At 39.0% G+C, this 25699-nt stretch overlaps 1 protein-coding gene across 3 annotated transcripts in view; it reads left to right on the plus strand.

Annotated features, from left to right (window-relative positions):
• Nucleotides 1–25699, plus strand: part of LOC121314863 (zinc finger protein 40-like) — an 83628-nt gene that overhangs the window by 50295 nt on the left and 7634 nt on the right. For 2 of the 3 annotated variants that reach the window (XM_041248579.1, XM_041248580.1), the window contains exons 4-8: nucleotides 395–6279; nucleotides 6892–7028; nucleotides 8548–8649; nucleotides 9025–9200; nucleotides 12619–12720. In XM_041248579.1, coding sequence (XP_041104513.1) covers nucleotides 395–6279; nucleotides 6892–7028; nucleotides 8548–8649; nucleotides 9025–9200; nucleotides 12619–12720 — 6402 coding nt within the window. The remainder of the gene's footprint in view (nucleotides 1–394; nucleotides 6280–6891; nucleotides 7029–8547; nucleotides 8650–9024; nucleotides 9201–12618; nucleotides 12721–25699) is intronic. The other variant, XM_041248581.1, reaches the window with a different exon arrangement.

The raw sequence follows: 25699 nt of genomic DNA on the forward strand, positions 1-25699 counted from the left end.
TAAATCACAAACAAAACACTGGACAGAACAAAACACATTAACAAAATACACGGCACAAGGGCCCAAACAAAAGGTCTACAAAAACACTCAGAGACGTAAATAAACAAACGAGACAGGACAGCATGCAACACGAAAACCTTCACCTCTCACCAGCATCAACTCTAACACACGCTTCACATACTGTATTCTGTTATTATAACAAGAGGTAACTGATTCCTGCTCTAGGTACCATACATTTCCTGGAGGTTGAAACTTCACTTCTATTCCTACTGCTTTAGCTTCTTCCTTATTTACCTTGCTTAAACTCTAGAATGATAATAACGTTTAAAATTCATGAAAGAATTATGGTCCATATACTGTTCAGAATTTATGCACTATTCTGTTTGTTCAACAGGTATCTATGAGCGTGACAGAAGAATTACAGAAACCATAAAAGGTGTCAAACGAAAAAAAGTGGTTTCTGAAAATCAAATAAAGAAAATCCCCAAGTCACCTGTAAAGAAACCTCCCCAGTCAAAGATTTGTACATCAGCAGCATCTAAACTTAAAGTAAAGGCAGACACATCCTCCTGTTCGTTCCCTGACCCATCAAATCATTTACACAGTTCACCTGTACAAAATGGAGACCTGCAAAATGAAAAATCTGCAGTGCAAGATATCCTGCAGAAAAAGAGAGTGAATACAGAGTCCATTGTGGAAGCAACAGATTGTGAAAGGCCAATGCAGGCAGAGACCCCTGTGGTGCAGAAGCAGTCATTTGATCTGTGTATTGGGAAAGTAGAAGACTGTCAAAATGGTAACAATTTACAATGTGTAGTGGCTGATAAAACACCCATGTCACAAGAACAGTCAAGTTGCCCGACTGCCACTAAATCGTTGTCAAATGAAAACTGGAACTGTAATCCTGCAGACAGCACTTGCATTTCAAATAGTTCCTCCTCTTCAAATGCTAGTGCTTCACTTGAAGTCTTGTTGAAAGCAATGGAGCCAGATCTGAGCTCTTTGACAAAGAAGAAATCCTATGCTTGTGGTGCCCATATAGGAAAATCAGGACTAAATGATGAGAAACAGCCCACAGGACAAAAGGCTGGAACATCAGATAGTAATTTAAGGGTTCGAAATAAATCTTCAATGTCACAGCCTGAGTTTGTTTCTGAATCCCATTATTATCCCAGTATTTTACAGTTATCTTCATTAGCAAAAAATGAGCAAGGACATGATCAAATTGAATCTCATTTACAGTATCGGCATGCATCAACTGGGCAACAAAATTCACAGCAAACTGTTCGGGACTTTGTAAGATCAAGTGGGCACCAACATGGTCAAGAAAAACATTGCCTGCAGCAACATTACAGTGTGGCAGAAAACTCTTCACTTACTCATGTTCCTAATTCTTCAAGCCCTCGGGTTCTTCGCCAGAGCCAGCCAATGATTCATACATGTCAGTCAGTGTCTGCCAGTGTGCCCAGTTCTATACAAGTTCCTGTAACACCTGGGCATAGTCCAACACAACTGGCCACAGTTGTGAATCATGGGGCAGAACAGGTTTCCAATATCTCTGTTAGGGAACAGAAACCTAAAAAACAAGGAAAATATGTTTGTGAATATTGCAGCCGGGCTTGTGCTAAACCCAGTGTCCTCCTAAAGCACATCCGGTCCCACACAGGGGAACGTCCCTATCCTTGTGTCACATGTGGATTTTCTTTTAAGACTAAAAGCAATTTGTACAAGCACAAAAAATCCCATGCCCATGCTATCAAGCTAGGCCTGGTCTTGCGTCCAGATTCTAGCAGTGGGACTCTATCACAAGATTCTGACAAAGCACTTAGTATTCACTCAGATGTGGATGAAAGCGGTGAAAGTGAGGAGGAATGCGCGCCCGACAAAAGACACTTAGAACTGGAATCAACACAAAGTAGTATTATGTCATTTTCTGATAACAGTTTTAAAAAAACAACCCCCATCCCAATCAGTCAGGTTAATGAAACCTTGATTGTTTATGAGACAGCAGAATCTGGAGTAGCTCAGAGATCATCAGAACCCAAAGTAACTGCTGCTTTGCCAAAAGTGGTAGTTTACCCTGTAAATGTATCCCCACTGAGGGCCGACAGTCCAAGAGTGACAGACTCTACCCCCGAGCTAACCACGGCACAGAGGCAAAGGGAATTCCAAACAGCAAGTTTAAGGTCAAGCTTATCGGTGAAGTCTTTGTTAATAGAGGTTGATAACACAAACCTGCCCCAAGATGACATGAGTGATATTGAGGAGAGGCACAGTAAATCTCCTGGAAGTGGGCATGTACATTTACAAAGGCAGCAGGCAACAGACTTTTCACAGCATCAGCAAAGCAAGTGCCTTTTAAGTCCAAGGAGCTTAGGCAGCACAGATTCGGGTTACTTTTCAAGATCAGAAAGTGCAGATCAGACAGTGAGTCCCCCTAGTCCCTTTGTTAAGTTAATACCTACAGCTGAAATAGATGTACATAAAAACATCTCTCCTTGTCCATCTCACACTACCCAAGTCATGGTATCAGTAGTGCAGTCAAACTACACAGAGAAGACGTCTGCTCCATCTGGCCAGATGCGTCCACCAATGGAAACAAAGTCACTTGAAGAGAGAATCTCAAAGTTAATTTCAGATAATGAAGCAGTGGTTGATGACAAGCAGTTGGATAGTGTCAAACCAAGAAGGACATCTCTTTCAAGAAGAGGGAGCATAGACTCTCCAAAATCTTATATATTCAAAGACTCTTTCCAGTTTGATTTAAAACCTATTGGTAGAAGGACAAGCTCAAGCTCTGATATACCAAAGTCCCCTTTCACGCCCACAGATAAGTCAAAGCCAGTGTTTCTTCTGTCTGTCCCTTCCCAATATCCATCTATGGACAATTTGCCAATAACTAGAAGTAATTCTATGCCTACAACACCTGGATACTCAACTCTTCCCCCTAATGTAGCACCTCCACCTCATCTACTGCGAGGTAGTCAGTCATATGATGACAAAATAGGGTCTGTTTATGATGATGTCTTTGTATCTGGTCCTCCCACCCCGCTTCAGGCAGTCCATCCCCGTACACTTGTGAGACAGACAGCTATTGAGGATTCTTCAACCAGTGAAGCTCACAGTCTTGCCTCAACACATTCTGTGGATGAAAGCTACCATGGGTCCAGCTTGACCACAGAAATAATGCGAAGAAGTAAATCATGTGAACAAGGAGTAACTCTAGAGAAGAATAAAAAATCACAGCAAGGCAGAGGGACAATGTATGAATGTGAAACTTGCCGAAACCGATACAGAAAGCTGGAGAACTTTGAAAATCACAAAAAGTTCTACTGTTCAGAATTGCATGGACCAAAAAGCAAAGCTTTAGCTGTGCGAGAGCTGGAGCAGGATATGTTGCCACGCTGTACACAGCCCCAAATTTTTCATTACAGAGTGATGCCGGCCACAGGCGTTGTGGAGCAAACACCATTGATAAGAAAGAGAAGAAAAATGAAAAGTGTTGGAGATGATGATGAACCTTCACCAACTGAAAATAGTGCTCCATTTAATTCCAGCTTTGATTCTCTGTCAACCCAGCTGTCCCAAGAAATGTGTAGGAGGATTTTTGGTAAAAATGCTGCTACCATGGGAGAATTACAGCCCACCAATATTCCAGGGCAAGGTTCTCAAGTGCAGTTAGTTGCAAGAAGTACAGAGGTTGTAGATTCAAGATTGTCTCCCATCAGAGAAACTTCTAAAGAAAGAGGAGACTTAAAAAGACAGGGCAGTGGTATATCTGTGATTCAGCATACAAACTCATTAAGTAGGCCCAGTTCATTTGAGAAATCAGAGTCTTTTGAGAACATTTGTCCTACTAATTTACAAGACAAGGACATTCAAATTATCACTAAACAACTGTCTATAACAACAGTGAATGCTAATCAGGAGAAAAGCCAACCGACAGCTGTACTTGAAAAGCCCCTGCCTGACCAGCAGAATGATGAAAAAGTAGTTCCTGGGAAAAGCACCATTTCTGTACATCAATCAAGACTAGTTCGCCAACACAACATTCAAGTTCCTGAAATTCTGGTCACCGAAGAGCCAGACAGAGAGCCGGAAAGCCAAGCATCAGAACAAGAAAAGCCATTGGAAACATTTAACTGGCCCCAGCGTAGTGAAAGTCTGTCTAAACTGCCAACAGAAAAACTCCCTCCAAAAAAAAAAAGAATTCGGTTAGCTGAAATGGAAAACTCATCTGCAGACTCAAGTTTTGAATCTTCATTGTCCAGAAGCCTTAGTCGGGAAAGTAGCTTATCACATTGCTCTAGCATATCTGCTTCTTTTGATAGGGATGAGATGCCAAGAGCCGAGAGTCCTTTGAAGGCAGACTGTATAGGCAAACCCATAGAGTTTCGTAGGCTGCCAGTGGCCACCAATACCTTGGGTGTTCCTGGTTCACACTTAAGAGAAATGAGAAGGGCTGCGTCTGAGCAAATCAGTTGCACTCAACCTTCTGTTGAGGTTACCGCAGAATATCGCAGCAAGTCCTTTGATTGTGGAAGCATTTCACCCACAAGATCTATATCCTCTATGGAGACAGTTTTGCCAAGGGCTTCTCCAGTAGTGGTAGGAGTTCAAGTGCCTCTTATAGAAAGGAGAAGAGGGCCTCTTGTTCGGCAGATGTCTTTAAGTATTAGTCCTGAAAGCAAACAATCCCATGGCAAGCTTCCAATGTCCTTTAAGCAGGGTCCCACAATCAGTATGGCTGCAGTATCCCATCACAGGTCCCAGGCTGCTTGTAGATCTTCAGTGGCAACTGTAATTTCACAACATTCAATACAAGAACCTGTTGAGAACAAAAGTGAGCACTTTGTTCACAGTGTTAATGTGGGCAGTCAAATACATGTGCAGCAGCCCCCAGTCCATGGACTTCCACATCCCTGGCAAAACATTTACAGTGGTCATGTTACTCTATGGTCACAGAATTCATCAGTCCCACAAACTGCAGGCAGGCGAGAAATACAGAAGCCTTGTGTCCAAACTTCTGATTCACAGCAAAATAAAACCTATATTCCTAAGTATCAGTTACATGTAGCTCCTCTAAAAACTGATAAAATGTACATGCTACCAACTACACAAGTTTCATGCAGTACCTTGCCTGTAATACATATTGAAGTTTCAAATGAAGTAAACATTAAGTCTAGACCACCAGAAGCAATATCAGATTTATGTTTGATGCCACAGATTCACCAAATTGCCAGTTCAAAACCAAATGATCAGGTCAACCAATCTCCTGGAACTTCCCCTGTACATAACACTGTTACTGAAATAAGTAAAATGTCACAAGTTCACCTAGACAAACCACATACTTTAATTAATTCTCAAGAAAAATGTCTCTCTGTTCCAGGGATTCAAAAAAACACCAATGACACTATAAACTCTTCTGCATTAGGTTCCTTGCAGTGTGCTCAGACAATGTCATATGCGAGTCTTTTGCCACTACAGGAACCTACTGCTTCAAGTAAACGGATGCTTTCCCCTGCCAATAGTTTAGATATTGCTATGGAAAAGCACCAGAAACGAGTTAAGGATGAACATGGAGCAGCCTGTACCACTGAAGGTAGATCTTTGAATTTCTTAAACACAAGAGCTGCAGAGGTAACCAGACAAAGGAAACTTATGCTGGTTAGACAAGTGTGCACAACAGAACCAATGGGAAGCCTATTATCAGACCTGGAACTTGTCCCACAGCATCAAGGGAAACCTCATCAAGACAAAATGCCTTCCGAAACATCAGAGAATGAAACTGTTTCTCCTTTATCGAACTCTCTTACAAGGATTTCACCTGGGACATCTGTTTCTCCACAACCAGTGAATTCAGATTTGAAAACTTTAGGCAAAGGTCAAGAGAGAAGGTCTCCTGTGAGTAATCAGTTCAAACCAGATGTCTTTCAGGGCCAAGTAAAACTAGCCTCATCTGTTTCAGTGGTGAATACAAGAGATAGCCATCGTTTGTCATTTCCAAGCCTGAAGACTGCAACAAGTTTCACTTGGTGTTTTCTGATGAAAAGAAAGCCTCTGCATGTGCTGCAAGCTGACCAAAGGGTTTCTGCTTATTCCACATGGGCAATTAGTGCAAACAATCCAAATCCTCTTGGACTGCCAACAAAGGTTGCTCTCTCTCTTTTTGATTCCAAACAGAAGGCAAAGAAGATACACTACACTCAAGCAATAACTACAACGTCTAAATTTGACATCTTGACTTACTCCAGCAAGTTGAAAAATAGCTTGCCCAAGGTATGATCATTATATATATATATATATATATATATATATATATATATATATATATATATATATATATATACACACACACACACACACACACACACACACACACACAGTTAGGTTCAAGACGTACGTTTATGACTAATTAATATATATTCTCAAAGTTCACCGTTTGAAACTAATATGATCAGGTATGTTCCTTTATATTATTAATAATACATTATTATGTCTATTATGTTTGAATGAAAAAGTATTACACTTTGGTTATAATTTGATGGAGGCATTAATCTTATTTTTCCGCTAGTTCTTACTCACATATAAAATGAATAATTGATTGTTAAGATTATATGTAAAATATAAACACAATGCATTATCAGCAGTTTTGATGTTTAACAAGCTGTGCTGCAATGAGAATGTCACATTTGGCCACTGCTAAATGCATTAATCATCTAATGCACTGTGCAATCTAATGTACATTCCTTTTTTTAGTAGACTGATATTAACTTGTACAATAAAAAGTTCATCGACGAATAAAAGAATATATATATATATATATATTATAGATATATCTATATATATATTATATATATATTATAAAATATTCTTCATTGTGCTTTACAGGTCTTGAGCCCTCAAAAATCCTTTACAAAGGAAAACAGCAACAAGGACAAGGTTGATAATCAGCAAACAAAAGAACCAGACCAGGAACAGTCATCAACAAAAAGTGAACCAGCGCGGGTCAGAATCTTTGATGGAGGGTACGTACAGAGGCAAAGATGGGGCTCAAAGTACAAGAGGGCAAAAGAGCAAATCTTACTCTGTTTCCTCTTATTAATTAGAAATGGGTGCCACATTGCATCTTTAAAGCCACCAACATTAAAAATATGCATTTACTCTGATGGTGGTAACGCTCCATGTCAGATGTTAACCCCTTTACAGCCAAACGTTTTATGACTGTTTTTTTAAAGTGCTATAAAAAACATGTATTTGAGCCAGTAAAGCGAAAAAGGTTGTTATGATTTTATTTCTTCAACAAAAGTACTTTTTAAAAATAAATTGTTACCTTAGGTACCCTGGATTAAACTAAAGGGATTTATTTCACAATTTAACATTAATTATTGAACCTGTAATTTATTATACTCAACATAACCAACTTCACCACATGATACAATTTAAATATCAACACGTTGCACAACAATGCAAACATAAATTAATTAATTAAATACATATACACACGAAGAGCCGACTTCCCAACATTTCATCTGTATAAATGAACTTGCATATAAAAAAATACTGTCACCCCCTACATCTACATGTCTAAGGAAATACAAATGCGTGTGTGTGGAAAGTGTTATTAGCATTTTATAAAGACACAGATTTCAGAGCAGAAACCAACATGCACTGAAACTGGTGCTAGTATACTGAATAAAAGACGAGACTGTACGGTTAGTCAAAGAACAAAGGGACAGTAAACCTTACTTCCTACAGTAGCCTAATGCGCTGTCATTAGCAAATAAATAATTACATTGCAATTTATCTAGAAGTTCTACATATGTCACATTGTTAAACACTGAGGGTGAGGAGCCTTTCTATCTCAGTCAACTACCTCCTGAGAGAGAGAGAGAGAGAATAAAACTAGGGATGCCCAATTACAAAATCAGTTGGTTTGCTGCTTTCTTTAGTCGAGCACTTACTGTACTGATATAAACAAATTGAATATCTAAATTATACAAAACCATAATATAATTCATTTCACAAATCTATTTTTATTTAGTATTATCTTTACTATGATTTTTCTAAAGCAAAATAATAATGTGGTTGACATGTATCCCTTCAATTGTGTGAGGTATTAATTATTATCCTAATTTATTTTTTATTCTGAGAATAAAATTAATTAGCTGCACTAGTGACATATACCATAGACAAGGCCAGAGCATAAAAGACTGTATTTTTCCACTGGTTTACTTTACTGGTTAATCAACACAAAATGTGACAGGGAGTAAGAGCAGTACTGAGACAGGCTGGCTTGGAGAGAGGGGCAGAAAATGGAAATCGGCCATCTTAATGCAGGGCAGAATGACCATATTAGGGATAAAGATTACTGTCCAGGTGTGACAACTGGCAGGTGTGCTGAGTTGCGCTGATCATGGGGTAGTGTCTCATAGTATAGAAGGGACGTCATTTTATAAGTGCAGGGACTTTGAGGTAACACCGAACCTGTGTTGCTGAGCCGTGCATTTGTTTGTGTGCTACGTGTTTTTACTTGTTTATCATCAGAACTGGGGTCAGAGTGATCTGTCACGCCAAGGAGCTGCCGCACTACTGCCAGCACTTCCACCTTAGACACCATACGCCCCGCACTACTGAACTGGACACTCGGTACCTGAGCACCTGCACTTTCCAGAGAGAGAGAGAGATTTTTTGTTAAAAAAAAAAATTTAATTAATTAAAAAAAAAAAAAAATTTTTAGAAAAGCAGGCAACATTTTGTTTTTCTGTCTTTTAATTTAAGAACACCTTTGTAGTTTAAAGTATGATGTATTAATATCTTTGTTTGGCAGCACTAGACTAGTAAAGACATCACATACCCTGAGACAGAAAACCAAAACTAAACATCGTCTTTGTAGTATATCGCTGATTGTTATATTCCTCACTGAATGGTGTAATCCACAAACATATTGACATAAATGTTTCAGTTGGAAACCGTTTTACGTTGCATGATAATCTAACAATGTTCATTAAATATTGTCACCAGGTATAAGTCCAATGAAGAGTATGTGTATGTTCGAGGCAGAGGAAGGGGAAAGTACATTTGTGAAGAGTGTGGGATACGGTGTAAGAAACCCAGTATGCTGAGGAAGCACATTCGAACTCACACTGATGTTCGACCGTATCACTGCAACTATTGTAACTTTTCCTTCAAAACTAAAGGTGAGAAAATGTTTTTAACAGCAGCATTTAATGTAACTACAGTGTATGATAAAGATAGGAATAGTGTGTGTGTGTGTGTACATCATTACATATCATTTTAAAGAATTCTGTACTGAAGATTAGGAATCATTCACTGGTAATCAGTAGAATTGTTTTTTTTTTATTTAATTTTTAATTTTATTATATCACCGGCTCAGTTTGTGGTTAATTATTTTAACCATTAATTATTTTATTTGTTGTTAATTATTGTTCTGTTTCAGTCAGACCAACATATATATATATATATATATTATATAATATATATATATATATAGATAGATAGATAGATAGATAGATAGATAGATAGATAGATAGATAGATAGATAGATAGATAGATAGATAGATATAGATAGTTTTTTTTTTAAAAGAGAATTTTATTAAGTAGGATATTTATTTAGAACCACTTGACACCATGGTTATCTTTTTTTTTTTTTTTTAACATAATTTAAGAGAAACATGGGTACTTTTCAATCTGATAAAAGGTCAACATGACTTAAGAAAGTATCACCCGCTGCCTACGTACACTGGGAAACAGAACAGCGAATCATTAAGTCTGCCTACATACCTCCAGGCTTGTTCTATCAATTACTAAAAAAATATACTGATGTACCATTGAGAGAGTCGTGCTAATAAAAATACTAATGTACTCTGTGGTTCATTATTCTTTGGACCATTAGCAAAATCAAAAGCTTCTAATTTTATTTAAATATGAATGGCTCAGGGCTCCCGAGTGGCGCATCCAGTAAAGGTGTGAGTGCGGATGCGCCCTATAGCCTGGACGTCTCCGCTTCGAATCTGGGCTATTCCACCACACCACACAGATGCGTAGTTTTAATAACATGCAGGCACAGTATAGCAGTTGCAGGGTTATGTAGTAGTTATTTTGCAGAGCAGTTGCACTCCTCCTGGATGTAAACAAAGCACCCCTCTGTGTAGCATGGCGATGCAGACGCCTTTTGAGTTGCGTGCAGCCTCCCCGGGAGTGCCCCCAAGCCAGTCTGCACCTCCTGGTCAGCTCAGTGCAGGGCGAGCCTACCTGCTCAATTGATTGCCTGGCAACACGTCTCGTGTTGTGCATCTCAGCTGCACACATGCGCACAAGAACCAGTGACGGCTCTCCCTGTCACATTCACCAAGAATGATTTGATTGACCCCCTTGTTACCATCGCTAAATACAATAAGAATATAGAGGAATGAAGTTTGCTATAAAACAAGCTTACAAGTTTTAGGGGTGGTTAGATGTGTTCATTGTTTAGATAAAATATCATTCAAATGCAAGTTTCCTGAAAAGCAGGTTATCATGTCTCTATTACAAGTTAAGATCTATAAATATTTTATTTTTATTCACAGATACAAAAATAATAATAATTCTGTTAGAAATATTATTTGATCTAGACAGGTGTTTTAGATTTGTATTGATGGAGTATAAACAAATCATTTCCATGTAGCAGGCGAGCTGGATTTTGGTAGAAGGGAGCTATTAATACTTTTATAGTTGCACTCTGATCTAAAAGATTCTGTGTACCTTTTTCTGTTGCCTTTGTCCATGTAGCTTGGGTAAACATATTCCTGTAGCGATTTAGATGTATTAAATATAATTGTGTTCCTGATCTGGCTGATTGACCTTATTCACCCATTTCCAATGCAGTTCTCTACAGATGTCATGTTGTTTCATTAAAGAACCCTGTAAAGGCTCAAACAAATACATTACTCTAAAATGTGAGTGAATTTTATGGTATTTTGGGCACTCAGCAAAAATAAAACCAGATCAGAACCCCTTTATATAATACAGTGCCAAAACTTGAAGTAGGGCTGCAGAATAGTTGTGCACACACCAGGGGCGTAGCTAGAATTGGAAATTTGGTTGGGCCCCAACTTCGGGTGGACGGGCAAGTACCAAAGGTCTGATGTCACAGGAAATAGTTTACATTACAAACATGATTTAAATCATTTAAAACTGAATACATCAAATATCTCCCCGGGGTTTGAGCAGAGCAAAGTAGCCAAGACTGAAAATGTAGTAAAGCCAGACGAGCATTTTCTGCAGTTTATAACAGCAGTTGCATGTATACACTACAAATACAAACCACATATGCATACAACCAACACTATGCACAATAATTGCAAAAACCGTTTCATTTGATTAAAAAAAGTATAAACAGAAACTAAAAAAATCCCCAAACAAAAAGCTGTATTGCTTTTTTTCTTAGCGGTATTGTAATCTCTTAGCTATATTGTAATAACTTGTTACCTCTGTAAGTCACCCTGTATAAGGGCATCTGTCAAGCAAACATGTAAAATCAGGCTAAGCTCCTGCTGCCTTCAAACCAAAACTAAAATCTTAGCTGTGCTGAGAATACCTTGTTTCCAGCTAAATAGGACTGCTTTCATTTTTTACTGCATTTTCTCAGGTACAGCTAAGCAAAGATATTGCATTGGCTGCAAAAAACATAACAAGCAGACAAAAATTTATTTTTTAAAAAAACCTTGAGTGACACATTGAGCAACATGTTCAAGTTTTCTAAACCTTTTATGTTGACATGCTAATGGTAAGGAATTTGCAATTTTGCGGCCTTAAAATAAATCGTATACACAGGAGAAATGTTAATGGCAACCTTTACATTTCTAATACTATGTAGAAATAATTATGAAGTTTTAAATTCACAGATACCTTCAAATTATTAATACATTGTATCATCATTTTTTATTATTATTCAAGAAAACATAATAAACATATATACAATTACAGGCAGATAGAGACAAGGTTACAAAGTTACAAGCTAAATTATAACAAAATGATATAAGAAATAGTAATACTACAAAAGAAGAAAAAAGAAAAATCAACAAAAAACCTAGGGGTGTAAATTAAAAATCATATTATTATTTTATTGTAATCAGACTTTTATAGTTTTTTGTTTGTTTTAAAGAATCTAAATAAATTATTGTAAGAAAACTCTACATTTGGGAATAAAATTTGAAAACTTAGATTTGTGTATATGAAACTTGGCAAGCAATAAAAAGAGATGAATTCAATAACCTTATTAGAATTATTTTCATAAAAGCAAATTATTTCTTTAGCTGTTAAGGTAGTGTGAAGACATTGTAACATCATACATGCCCCTGACTCGCTAGGCCACTGTAGTATGACTTGAACACCAATCGTGAAGTCGCTATTTGTTTGACCCCATTGCCATAGTAACCAAATGCACAGCACTGATAAAAGCATGAATTCAGTGTGAAATACTGTAAGAAAAATAAATGCCTATTTTTTTCACAGTAAATTGCAAGAAGTTGAAAGCAACTTTTATTCTTTCTTTACGAAATCAGCTCTCGATTGACAATTGTTATAATTTAGCATTTTATTCTTTTACAATCAAAGGTAACTTGACGAAGCATATGAAATCCAAGGCACATAGCAAGAAGTGTGTGGATATGGGTGTCTCCGTGGGCCTGACAGAAGATCAAGACACAGAGGAATCAGGTAGGCTTTCTTTTGTGTTTTTTTTTTTTTTTTTTTAATTAAATATACAATATAAAGACTTTTCAAGCATTTTTAATATTCTGATACATTAAGGTAAAGACTGGGTATCCTTTGGTAGAACACATATTAAAACACTCAAAGATAAAGGTATAATGTTACCTGTGTTTCAAGATATAATAACTTAAAAAAAAAAAAAAAAAACTGTCAAAAGGCTGTCATGTCATTTTTTACTGAATAATTTTACTCCGCTGTATTTTAAGCCAAATGGTTGTGTTATGAGAATACTCTTCTTTGATATAAATAAATAGCAAATAATAAAATAAAAAATAGCAAGGTATGTTGGATGAATCAAAACTGCTCACATTTTATTGTTAAAATTGTATGGTATTATAGCCACCGTTATCCACCAAAATGATGCTCTCATTACTTCTCTTCACACTGTAGTCTGTCAGTACCCTTGATTATCAAGTTCACCAGCACCTATGTGGTCCCCTTGCTGGGGTAGTAGCAGCTGCAAGGCTCCCCACAGATTCGATCCCTGATTCTATAACACCAGTCCCTTCAATGGTTGATGGCGAGAAGCCAGCTGGCATTGTTTTTTTTTTTTGGTTTGTTTTTTTTTAGTTTATTTCTCATGCATTGACCCATCTCTTTGGCAAGTTCAGATCCCACTCTTGCCGAGTCGTTTATGATTTTCAGGTTTTCAAATTATATGTTATGATGCTCTTTACTATGTGTTCTTATTAATACGAAAATAAAAAAAAAATTTTAAAAAAAGATCATTTTCACTGGTAAAAGCCAGAGGCGTTATGGGGTTAAACTATGAAATTATGAGCCCCGCTTAATATTATAATGCGTATTGCGCTTTACATGTTTTGAGTTTTTTTTTTTTTTTTTATTATATATATATTTATACATTGGCTCCATTCCACAAATGTATCCTGGAAAAATATTATTTCAGTGTATCTTGCAGTGGATTTATTGCAATGTGGGAGGTTTAAAATAGTGAAAATTATGGTTGATAAAGAATTTTCTTTATTGGAAAAGCAATTAAGTTAAGGTTGATTGATGCTTTCTCTCAGCCTGCAGCCCATGAGTGGAGAAAAGTAAATCAGCTAGACTTTGTACCTAAATACTGCTGGGAGAATGACTCGCATCCATTCAATATAACTCAGTTCTATTTAAAATACTAACACAATGGTGCTTTTAACCTTTGTGTCAAGATTGATGTTCTTTCTATTATGGACAAAAATCTATAAATAAGAAAACTCTTTTAGATTATACAGGAAATATATGTGCATGCAATTTGATTATAAAACAGCAGTAGCAGTGAAACAGAATTATTCTTGGATCACAGAATTATTCTTTTGGGTCCCCAAGTTGCTCTCCTGGTAAAGTGCAGCCGCGTGGTGTGCGGGGTGAGTCATTGTGGCAAAAAGGTTTGTCGTGCACAGGTGTAGAGGTGTTGCAGTCCTTAGAAACAACAGTCCAACAACAGTTCAATGATAATTAACAAAGATTTATTAAGGGATTTTACATAATAACACTGATTATACTCAACAATGTGTATAGCCAGTAAAACCACTTGGTTCGGTCCCAAAATGATAATAACAATAAACACACACTTTAAAACACCTACACGATCACCAGTCCAACAGTGAGTGCTCCGGGTGCAAGTGGTGTTGGGAATACATGACATAGTGCTACCAGTGGTGTAGTGCAGTCTGGGTTTGATGCTGGGTGAATAGCGACAGCTCCTGGCTATTTAGCCATCCACAAAGACAGACAATATAACACTTATCACTCATGGTTTCGTTTCATTCCTCACGGTCATTCCTTCAGTCACGTCCCCTTCGGTAGCAAGTGCAATCACGTCTCCTCCAATGCGTAACTGACACATCGTCTACTGCAGTAAGGTGCTGACTTCTAGTATTGTGGCTTCGCCCCCTGTTTGGATGGCCGACTTCCGATTGACCCTGGAATGAACTGTCAAATCATCCAGTCCAGGGCACACTGTTCCTGTTATACCATGCCCTCACAGGTCAGGAGGGAAATTGTTGACTCTGATTCATTCGCTCTCTGTCACAGTCAGACAGCACAGTTTTGCGTCCTGGCTGTGCGCAGTTGTCGGTCTTCATTGGTGATTCTGAAGGGATTGTCCTATTGGCTCTGGCGCTCCCGTTGGTTATATATACAGTGCCTATAGTAAGTATTCACCCCCCTTGGACGTTTTCACAGTTTGTTGTGTTACAGCCTGAAATCTTGATGCATTTAAATGGGATTTTTTTTTCTTTGATTTACACAACCTACTAACCTATCAACGCTTTGAAGAGGCAAGAGAATTTTTATTGTGAAACAACAGTTAATGAAAAATGTAAAAAACTGAAATGTCTTGGTTAGATAAGTATTCACCCCCCTGAGTCAATACTTGGTAGAACCATCTTTGGCAGTAATTACAGCTGTGAGTTTTTTGGGGTAATTCTCTACCAGGTTTGCACATCTGGATTGTGCAATATTCGCCAGTTCTTCTTGGTAAAATTGTTCAAGCTCTGTCAAGTTGGATGGGGATCGTTGGTGGACAGCAATCTTCAAATATTGCCACAGATTTTCAATCGGATTCAAGTCCAGGCTTTGACTGGGCTCTAGGACATTAAAATGTCATTTTAGGACATTTACTTTTTTGTTTTTAAGCCACTGCAGTGTCGCTTTGGCTGTGTGCTTGGGGTCTTTGTCCTGCTGAAAGGCAAATCTCTGTCCCAGTCTTAGGTCTTTTGCAGACTGAAGCAGGTTTTCCTCAAGGATTTGCCTGTATTTAGCTCCATCCATTTTGCCCTCTGCCCTGACACGCTTCCCAGTCACTGCCGAAGAAAAGCATCCCCATAGCATGATGTTGCCACTACCATGCTTCACAATAGGGATGGTGTTACCTGGGTATGTGCTGTGTTGGGTTTGCGCCAGTTACAACGCTTATCATTTAGGCCAAATAGTTCATTTTGTGTTTCATCGGACCACAGAATCTTTTACCACATCTTTTCACAGTGTCCCACATGCCTTTTTGCACATTCCAAGCAGTATTTTACATGGGCTTTTTTTTTTTCAGAAATGACTTCTTTCTTGCCACTCTTCCATACAGGCCAGATTTGTGGAGTACCTGAGCTATTGTTGACACATGGACAGTTTTTTTCTCCCATCACAGCCATGGAACGCTGTAGGTATTTCAGAGTTGTCATTGGCCTCTTGTTGGCTTCTCTGACCAATGCTCTTCTTACCCGGCTGCTCAGTTTGGGAGGACGGCCTGCTCAAAGCAGATTCTGGGTGGTGCCGTATACCTTCCACTTCTTAATGATCGACTAGAATGTTCTCCAAGTGATATTCAATGCCTTTGAAATCTTTTTATACCCCACCCCTTATCTGTGCCTTTCCACAACTTTATCCCGGAATTGTTTTGAAAGTTCATTTGGTCTTTATGGATGTATCTTTGCTTTGAATGCACTAGCTAACTGTGGGACCCCCCCCCATTTTTTCACACATTGAAAGTGTTGAGTAGGTTGTGTAAGTCAAAGGAAAAAAAAGCCCATTTAAATCATCAAGATTTTTGGTTGTAACACAACAAACTGAAAATGTCCAAGGTGGGTGAATATGAATACTTACTACAGGCAGTGTGTGTGTGTGTGTGTGTGTGTGTGTGTGTGTGTGTGTGTGTGTGTGTGTGTGTGTGTGTGTGTGTGTGTGTGTGTGTGTGTGTGTGTGTGTGTGTGTGTGTGTGTGTGTGTGTGTGTGTGTGTGTGTGTGTGTGTGTGTGTGTGTGTGTGTGTGTGTGTGTGTGTGTGTGTGTGTGTGTGTGTGTGTGTGTGTGTGTGTGGTGTGTGTGTGTGTGTGTGTATAAAATTGCATTTATGTAGTGTTTTTTATACAAAAGAATTGTAAAGCACTGTACGGTACATAGCAGAAAAAAACAACAAACCACAATACATTTGTATAGCATGTCACACATACAACTGCCACAGTCAGACCATTTAAATAGTAATATACACATAATAATACAAAAGCAGCAATGTTAAAGGTACATTAAAACTCACTAAGATAACTGTTGTCGGGTGTAAATGGTCCATGCAGTATTTCTCCCAAAAACAGTCAGTGTATTTTAATAATAGATAACAAAAAGAATCCACCCCTTTACCAGCAATGGTATTGTGGGATACACAGCAGGCTTGCAAACCCAAAAATAATAATTATAAGACAATAGTCTGATGGTCGGTCCCGCGTCCTCCGTACACGAAGTAGTGCATGCTCCGTTCCGGGGACCGTGGTGCAAGATGTGGGGCTATGCAGTAAAGTGCTCTGGAGTTATTGCTGGCTTGGTAGCGACAGGTCCGGGGCGCTCAATCCTTCACTGCAACACAAAAAACACACTTAACAAGAAAAACAACAAACTACAGGCACGGCCATCAGGTTAAGTTTTTTCAACGCAAAGCGGCGTGCTGACTTAGCTGCTTCCCCTTTGTACCCATGACCTCCTCCCTGCAATCAGCTCATCGCCATGGTTTCTCCAATAGAGGGTTGTCCCGCAGTTGATCGCAATGGAGTCATTCCGGGTACGGGCGACTACGCGCTCCCCCTAATATGGTCACCTTCCGGTTTCCACCTACCATCAGGGCAGCCCATCTAGGGGCCAGCGTACCACCGTCTTTACACAACGCCCTTTCTGATCGGGAGGGAGATTTACAACATCGATTCTTTTTGTCTTTATAGCAATAACAAAGCCATTTTATAAAAGTGTATTTTTACTCGTGACTTGAAAACTGTAACGATCCCAGCTTCCCTGACAAACGAAGGCAGAGCATTCCATAATTTAGGAGCTCAACAAGAAAAAGCCTTACCTCCCTTTTTGATTTTGTTGACTCTAGGAAACCAGCAGCCCCGCATTAATTAACAGCAAAATCTTAAAATCAATTCTGTACTGCACAGGGAGCCAGTGTATATGTTTACTTTTCCTGGTTTTAGTCAGAATTCTAGCAGCAGTATTCTGAACAAGCTGCAAGTGGGATACCACACATTTTGGGATACCAGAAAAAAAAAAGTGCATTACAGTAATCAATTCTAGGTGAAACAAAGGCATTCATTAGTCTCTCGGCATCAGATACAGAAATACGTTATCTAAGTTTGGCTATATTTCTCAAATGGTAAAAAGATACTTTAGTAACTTCCCTAATATGAGTCTCCAATGAGAGATTAGGATCAAAGATGACAAACAAACTCTTAATAGTTTAGGTTTTGATGAGAGACTGTAAGGGTTGAGCTCATGTAATCCCACATTTCCTTTTAGTTGATTCTGTGATCCCACTAGCATAACCTCCATTTTATCTGAATTCAACATTAGAAAATTCCGTGACATCCAGTGCTTGATGTCTGTAAGGCAAGTAGCTAATAACACCCAGGCAGAAGAAATTCCTGGCTTTAGGGTCGAATATAGCTGGGTATCATCAGCATAGCAATGGAAGTTCACTCTGTGTCTGCGGGTAATGTCACCTAACGGTAGAATATATAATGAAAACAGCAAGGGACCTAGAATGGAGCCCTGTGGAACACCACAGACAACTTCCGATAATGGTGATTTTATCTCCATAATAGAGACGAACTGAAACCTATCAGAAAGATTTGAACCAGGATAGGACAAGGCCAGCCAGTTCTAGTGTGCTTTCAAGGCAGTTCAGTAGAGTGGAATGGTCTACAGTATCAAAGTCAGCACTTATATGAAGAATAATTAATACTGATGGAAAGCCTGAGTCAGAGCTTATCAGCAGATTGTTCACAACTCTAACAAGGGCTGTCTCGGTGCTATGTGCTGCACGAAAACCAGACTGAAACTTCTCGAATATTAAGAGTTAGAAATTGTTATAATTGAACTGCAACAACTCTCTCTAGAACCTTATCTAAGAGTGGTAGGTTGGAGATTGGCCTACAGTTATTAGGGATGTTAGGGTCCAAATTGTATTTCTTAAGCATAGGCTTTACCACAGCTACCTTAAGAGCTGAGGGAACTATACTAGAGGAAAGTGAACCATTTGTATTTTTTAAAATGTGGGTATTAACACCAAGAACATCTTTTAATAGTTGTGTAGGAATAGGATCAAGAGCGCATGTAGTAGCTCTCATACGTCAAACTAGCTCTGTCAGTTCCTTTAAGGTAATCAAAGAAAAAGCCCACATAATAGAATAGGTGCAGCTGGTAAAATTGTGCTGGAATCCTCCTTTAGAAGGTGTCTGTGGAATCTCATTTCTGATGTCTAGTATTTTATTTTTAAAGAAATGTAAGAAGTCATTGCAGCTGTGAGAGGAGCCGATGTCGAGGGTAGGACTATTAGGGGAAGGATTAATTAATTTATCTAGGGTAATAAAAATAAATTTAAGATTATTTTTATTTGTTTTTTTCGTCATACCACAGCAAACTCTGCTGGCCAGACGCTCGGTGAGCTCAGAGCAGATACCTGCAGGGCTGGCCTTTGTCATCCAGAATTTAGAATAAGCCAGTGGCTGATTCGCAGGTGGGCATCCCGGTTGATCCACCACATACAGTAACTGCGACCCGTCGCCCCTGATCCTTAGGGACCGAGATTACTGTTTCAGTGCAGGCTGCTGCTGGTTTGCTGTTCACAATGACTACACAGTTTAGCCAGGGGATGACTTGCATGTGGGCATCCCTGCTAACTTGCCACTTGCAGTAACTGCAATTTATCACCCCCTAGTTTGAAGTTATTGCTTCGGCACCAAGTGCATGTGTAGGTACCAAGCGTTGGTACCGAGTGACGTATCAGCACCAAGTGTCGGTACTGAGTGCCTAGTGCACAAAGTGTCTGGGTTCCATGCATGTACCACTTGCAAGCTGCCTGCACAGGATGGTCACATGCGCAGAAGGCTTTGACAGACGTTGCACCTGCGCATCGCTCGGCATCACCACACTCTACCAGTGAAGCTGGCCCCCCTTCTTGTGGCTCTATCCAGAGAAAGGGTTGGAGTCGAGCTAGGAAGAGCCCCTTATCTAGCTCTACCTCTCGTTTCTCGCGGTCTTCCTGCAGTTCCCCCTCAGCTTCCCCCCCCCCCCCCCCCGCCTCTAAACGGAAGAGGAAGAAAGCCCACCAATCACATTCGGCAGGGGCAGTGGGCAGATCGACAAGATCTGCGAAGCGGTTTTGAGCCAGCAAGCAATCCTTGCGGAACTGTTGAGAGCGCTCAGCTACACCGTCACTGCCAGTAGTGCCACTAGTGTCTGAACACTTGCAGAAGTGACTGAGATAGATGACATGCTCTCCATCGCTTCCTCAGAGCAGGTGGATGATCAGCTGGTTTTCCCATCAGATGATGCACAGCCTGACATGTCAGTGGCACAGCTCTCACTTTTGGCAGAGCTTATGCCTTTTAATGCAGCAGGTGACTGCAGTGTTACAGGTTCCCTGAACTGCAGTGCAGACTGAAAAGCACCCTATTTATTATGAGCAGCCGACAGATACCCCTGCCGCCCCTTCAGTCCACCCGGACTTCCTATACGAGTTATTGTCCATCTGGGAACAACCTGCCTCGGCTGTGGTGGTTTCCCGTCCAATGGATGCACTGTACAGGGTTTTTTGTGCTGACAAGCTGGGTCTTACCCACTTTCCAGCAGTAGAGGCCCCCATTGCTTCACTTGTTCAGCCTGCTAACTTGTCCTTGCTTTCCAAGGACGTAGCATGTCCAAATAAACAATGCAGAGTGACTGAGGTAATTCTCAAGAAAGCATATACAGCTAGTGCTTTCTTTGCTAGGCTGAGAAGCTACAAGAGCATCCTTGTAGCTTACCAGGCTCACCTTAGCGGGTCCATTGCTGACACCCACAAGCCCTCATCTCCAGTTTGACGAGTTGCGCTTGGTCTCAAGGAACCTGCTCAGGCTGTCCAAGCTTAGTGGACAAGCTATAAGCAGGAACCTTGTAGCATTGGTGGCTGCACGCAGACAGCTTTGGTACTTCCAGGCACTAGTGCTGGACGGAGATAAAATGGCTTTGCTGGATGCTCCCGTCACCCCAGGCCGCACATTTGGTCTGGTGCTAGACGAAACGCTACAGCAGTCACACGGTGCAAGGGAGTCCCAAAGTGCCCACCCTCGGCCACAGCTGCAGAAGAAACCAGCACCACAGGTTGCTGCTTCTTTGGGTGGCCCTGTCCAGAGACAGCCTGCTACTGCTTTCCATGGGGCAGGCGTCCTAATTTCAGCTTTCTTTCAGAGGGCAATAGGTTTTCCTCAAGGACTTCTCTGTACTTTGCTCCATTCATTTTCCCTTCTATCCTGACAAGTGCCCCAGTTCCTGCCGATGAGAAACATCCCCATAACATGATGCTGCCACCGCTATGCTTCACAGTAGGGATGGTGTTCTCTGGGTGATGCGCTGTGTTGGGTTTGTGCCAAACATAACGCTTTGCATTTAGGCCAGAATGTTCCATTTTAGTTTCGTCAGACCACAAAACTTCTTGCCATATGGCTACATAATCTCCAGAGGTGTTTTTTTTTTTTTTTTTTTTTTTTTTTTTGCATACTTCAAACGGGATTCAAGGTTGGCTTTCTTGAGTAATGGCTTCATTCTTGCCACCCTACCATACAGGCCAGATTTGTGAAGTGCTTGGGATACTGTAGCTCTTGCAAAGTTCCCATTGGCCTCTTGGTAGCCTCTCTGATCAGTCTCCTTCTTGCTCGGTCATTCAGTTTGGATGGATGGCCTGATCTAGGCAGGGTCTTGGTGGTGCCATACACCTTCCACTTCTTAATAATCGTTTTGACTGTGCTCCAAGGGATAGTCAAGGCCTTTGATATTTTTTTATACCCATCCCCTGATCTGTGCCTTTCAACAACTTTGTCCCGGAGTTCTTTTAAAAGTGCCTTGGTGCTCATGGTTGAGTCTTTGCTTTGAAATGCACTACCCAGCAGAGGGAACCTACAGGAATTGCTGAATTTATCCTGAAATCAGGTGAATCACTACAATTTAACACAGGTGGAGGCCACTTAACTTGGTGTGTGATTTTGAAGGTGATTTGGTTACACCTGAGCTCGTTGAGGATTGCTATTACAAGGGGGTGGACACTTATTCAACCAAGCTATTTCAGTTTTTATTTTTAATTAATTTTCTGCAAATTTCTAGAATATTTTTTTCACTTGGATGTTGTAGGATTAGTATTTTATTATATATTATATATATATATATATATATATATATATATATATAATGCATTTTAATTCCAGGTTATAAGGCAACAAAATGTGAAAATGTTGAAAGGGGGTGTAGACTTTCTATAGGCACTGTGTGTGTGTGTGTGTGTGTATATATATATATATATATATATATATATATATATATATATATATATATATATATATATATATATATATATATATATATATATATATATATAGACACACACAGAGTCACGACTTAAACAACGATTAGGAAACTTTAAGTATCCTTGAAATTCATATTAACGAGGACATTCATGCCCTCCTGAAAGTATAACAACACACAAATTGTGGTGCTGACCGGGTACGATCATGGCCCATTTAGTTCACTTACGTTAACAAGTGTGATCCAATTGAAAAAACTAAGACGATATCAAAAATGCTAGACAATGAATTTATTACTTATAATAGATCATATATTATCTAGTATTACAATAAATTATATATTATATATATATATATATATATATATATATATATATATATATATATATATATATATATATATATACACAATTTTATTTTCATATCAAAATGTTAGTAACCAAATTTATTTATATAAAACAAAAACAAAAGGAGAAAAAGTGAAGTTTTCATTATAGATTTTTAGTTCAACGACCTACAATTGTAATAAACAAATAATAAATCATGAAAAATTATGTCCTATAATAAATCAATAATAAATGTCTTATGCCATCATCTGTCGAACCTATTCCCGACAAAACAAACGAAAGAGAAAGTTTAAGAGAACTTTACACCCTACCTTTCACACCGATTTTTTTTACAGTTCATTGCTTCCCTTCTCATTAGTTACCTAGAGCCCAGCACCACTGTTGTGGGCGAGTGACAGGGATGAAAATGGTCCCATTACACCTACGCTGCTTCCATACAAGAGAATATGACAAATTATCTCTAAGAATTTCTCCGGCAGTCTGAAAAAGGGACTTTTTTCTGTTTCTTCTGTTTAATGTGTGATGGCAGCACATATAGCTCCCAGAACTTCCTCAATTAATGAATGTGCCCAGTGCACATTGCTTAACTGCGACAGATTTAGTAATGATAATATCTTCATTTAGTTAATCCCTTTCTCCGCACCAAGTTTGATTTAGCTGTATCTTGTAATACATGAAAGCATCCCTTTTCCTTGGCCAAATTCCTCTCTGTAAACTCTGCAGGCCCTACATGTAAACTTAGTTGTTGCAAACTTCCTCCTGCGATTACTAAACCAAGCAGTGCTGCTGCCTGTGTTTCTGAGATGTTAGAAACCACTTCCTATAGAGGGCGATGGCTATTTTCATGGTGTTGTTGTAGTTGATATCACTATGTTATTCTAATGTTGTTGGATCACATTCTGATTGTCCCACGTACCATTCAGTGAAACATTGCATATGGCTTATTCTTTTGAGACTGGAAGGGAAAGTATTTCTGAACCTTTTTATCATAGTGTAACCAGTCTGTGTATGTGTCTTTCCTTGGGTAGTAAGAGCTGAAACATGCGTCTCTTTCCCTGCCTGCACTCACACTCTGGCTATCTTATATCTGCGTTGTGTTGATGTTACTGAATGATTTGTTAAAAAGAAGCCCTCTGGAGATCAAATGCTGGAAGAAGGTGACATGTATTTCCTATATAACAGAAAATGTAATAAAATAACCAAAAGATGGCTTGGTTCACCATTAATGCATTAACTCAGGGTTGGCACGCATTCTAAAATAAAACTACATATTCATACAGTAGTGGCTGCAGTGAAAATGTGGCACTGGGTTAGGATCTTTGGTGTAGGATTAATAGTGTGCTATATACTGGTTGCAAAAGGAACACAGGCAGTGAAGTGGTAATGATGAATGCTGATGGTTGGCTGCTAAACAATTGCGGATTTATGGGAGATATTCATCTAAAGTAGCAGAAGACATATGTTTTTGATGTCATTTAAAAAAAAATAATAATTACAGATATGTTGATCCATTTGTATTCATTACCTTTCATATGCATGCTTATGTCATGAAGTGATATTGCTGATTTGTATTGCTCTATAACCAAAAAGTAAAATAGTGGTTCAGCTGATCTTCTTTTCTTGGCTAACCCAAACACTGACATCATAAATGCATTTTCTTTTGTTTAATTAATTATTTCTCTCCCATGCATCTGTGCTTCATATCCTATGGAAATGTGCACTTTCAAACCATTAGGGGGTGGCAAAGAGTCTTCTTTGATGATTTCATTCCATGGACCTCATTTATTAAAGGGCACTAAATTTGGAGTTAGCACGCACGTAAAGTAGTGAGCCTAGTAAAGCATGATGAATTTAAATTTACTGTCCTATTTACTAACAGCGAATGCATTAATTTACTTTGACAGTATTGTGAGCGTTAATGTAATGTGCACGATAATGTCAGAGACTTACCCGTGACCACCATGATATCAAAAGCCCCAGCAGTCCTGACATATCTTTTGGTCAGTAGCTTATTGTGAAAGGTGGACGTGGCTTACACTGACCGAAAAATGAGCGATCAACAGACACAGCACTCAGCAGGAGGAGAGGCAGAGGCAACGTAAAGTGAAACTGCACTGCTTACCTTTTAATTTTAACATGTATTCCTTTCTCCTTTAATGCCTATACAGTAAAAGTAATGATGTGCAATGGCATATTTTTCTTTTGTTCTGTTTACTCAAGAAATATTGATTGATGAGACATAGCCTCAATTCTCGTCCTTGTCGACATGGTCACCCTGCAGAGCAGGCTCAATGGATCGGGGTGACAGTGTTATGTGAATACAATCAATAGCACACATCCTGTAAACCTGTCTCTGGGAAATTGAATATAATTTCCCTTGAGCTTTAGTAGGGCTTTTTTGTGTAAATCACAGTTTATTAAGTAGATTGCAGTTAAAGCTGAATGACATCATTTCAAATACATAGATAATATTCCTAAAGCAGGGGTGTTAAACATACAGAATATAGGGCAATTTTTGGTGGCCCACCCATTACTTTATAAAATTGCATTGATGTACTGTTTCGTTTTGGAATTCTTCTTCATAACAACCCACCTCTTTTTAATATAACACGCATATTCAACATGTGCATTCTGCATTGTATGAATAACATTTCCATTAAGCCAAGCTCACAGAGGTACTGAAAATAGCCAATCAAATAGCACACAAGGTGCATTTCCTCACACATGTAATTTTAATTAGGATAGAGAAGCGAAGGCTTGTTTAAGTTATTTTTTACTTTGTGTAAAATTTAAAATCAATAGTGAAAAAGTAATTGGAGATTTCACGGAAGCAAAAGGTGGAGACGAAACACAGAAGATTCCAAAATCGTTAGCCAGATGATTATATTTTCACTGAATAATTGTGATGACAAGGCAACATGTCTGATTTGCAGTGCTACGGTTGCAGTTATGAAAGATTATACCGTACAACGTCACTATGACTGCACAAAGCAACTTATTTTAAGCTTATTGGGAATTAAAGAAGCTAAGGAGTCTCAACGAAAGGACTTGTTTAACTTCAAAAAGCCATGGAAAGTGCAGTATTACCTTGGAAGAAACTAACTCTGGTGGGATTACAACAGAGGGTACACCATATATGACTGAGCAAAAGAGTGGACTGACTAGTAGCAGAGTGCTAAAGAAAGAAATGCAGAAGTACCCATTTTCTTACACTGGATTCTGCATCAACCCATTAGATGGAAAAGTTGCAGAATTAGAACACATAGTGA

This window comes from Polyodon spathula, chromosome 4 (assembly GCF_017654505.1).
Source record: "Polyodon spathula isolate WHYD16114869_AA chromosome 4, ASM1765450v1, whole genome shotgun sequence".
Lineage (NCBI taxonomy): Eukaryota > Metazoa > Chordata > Actinopteri > Acipenseriformes > Polyodontidae > Polyodon > Polyodon spathula.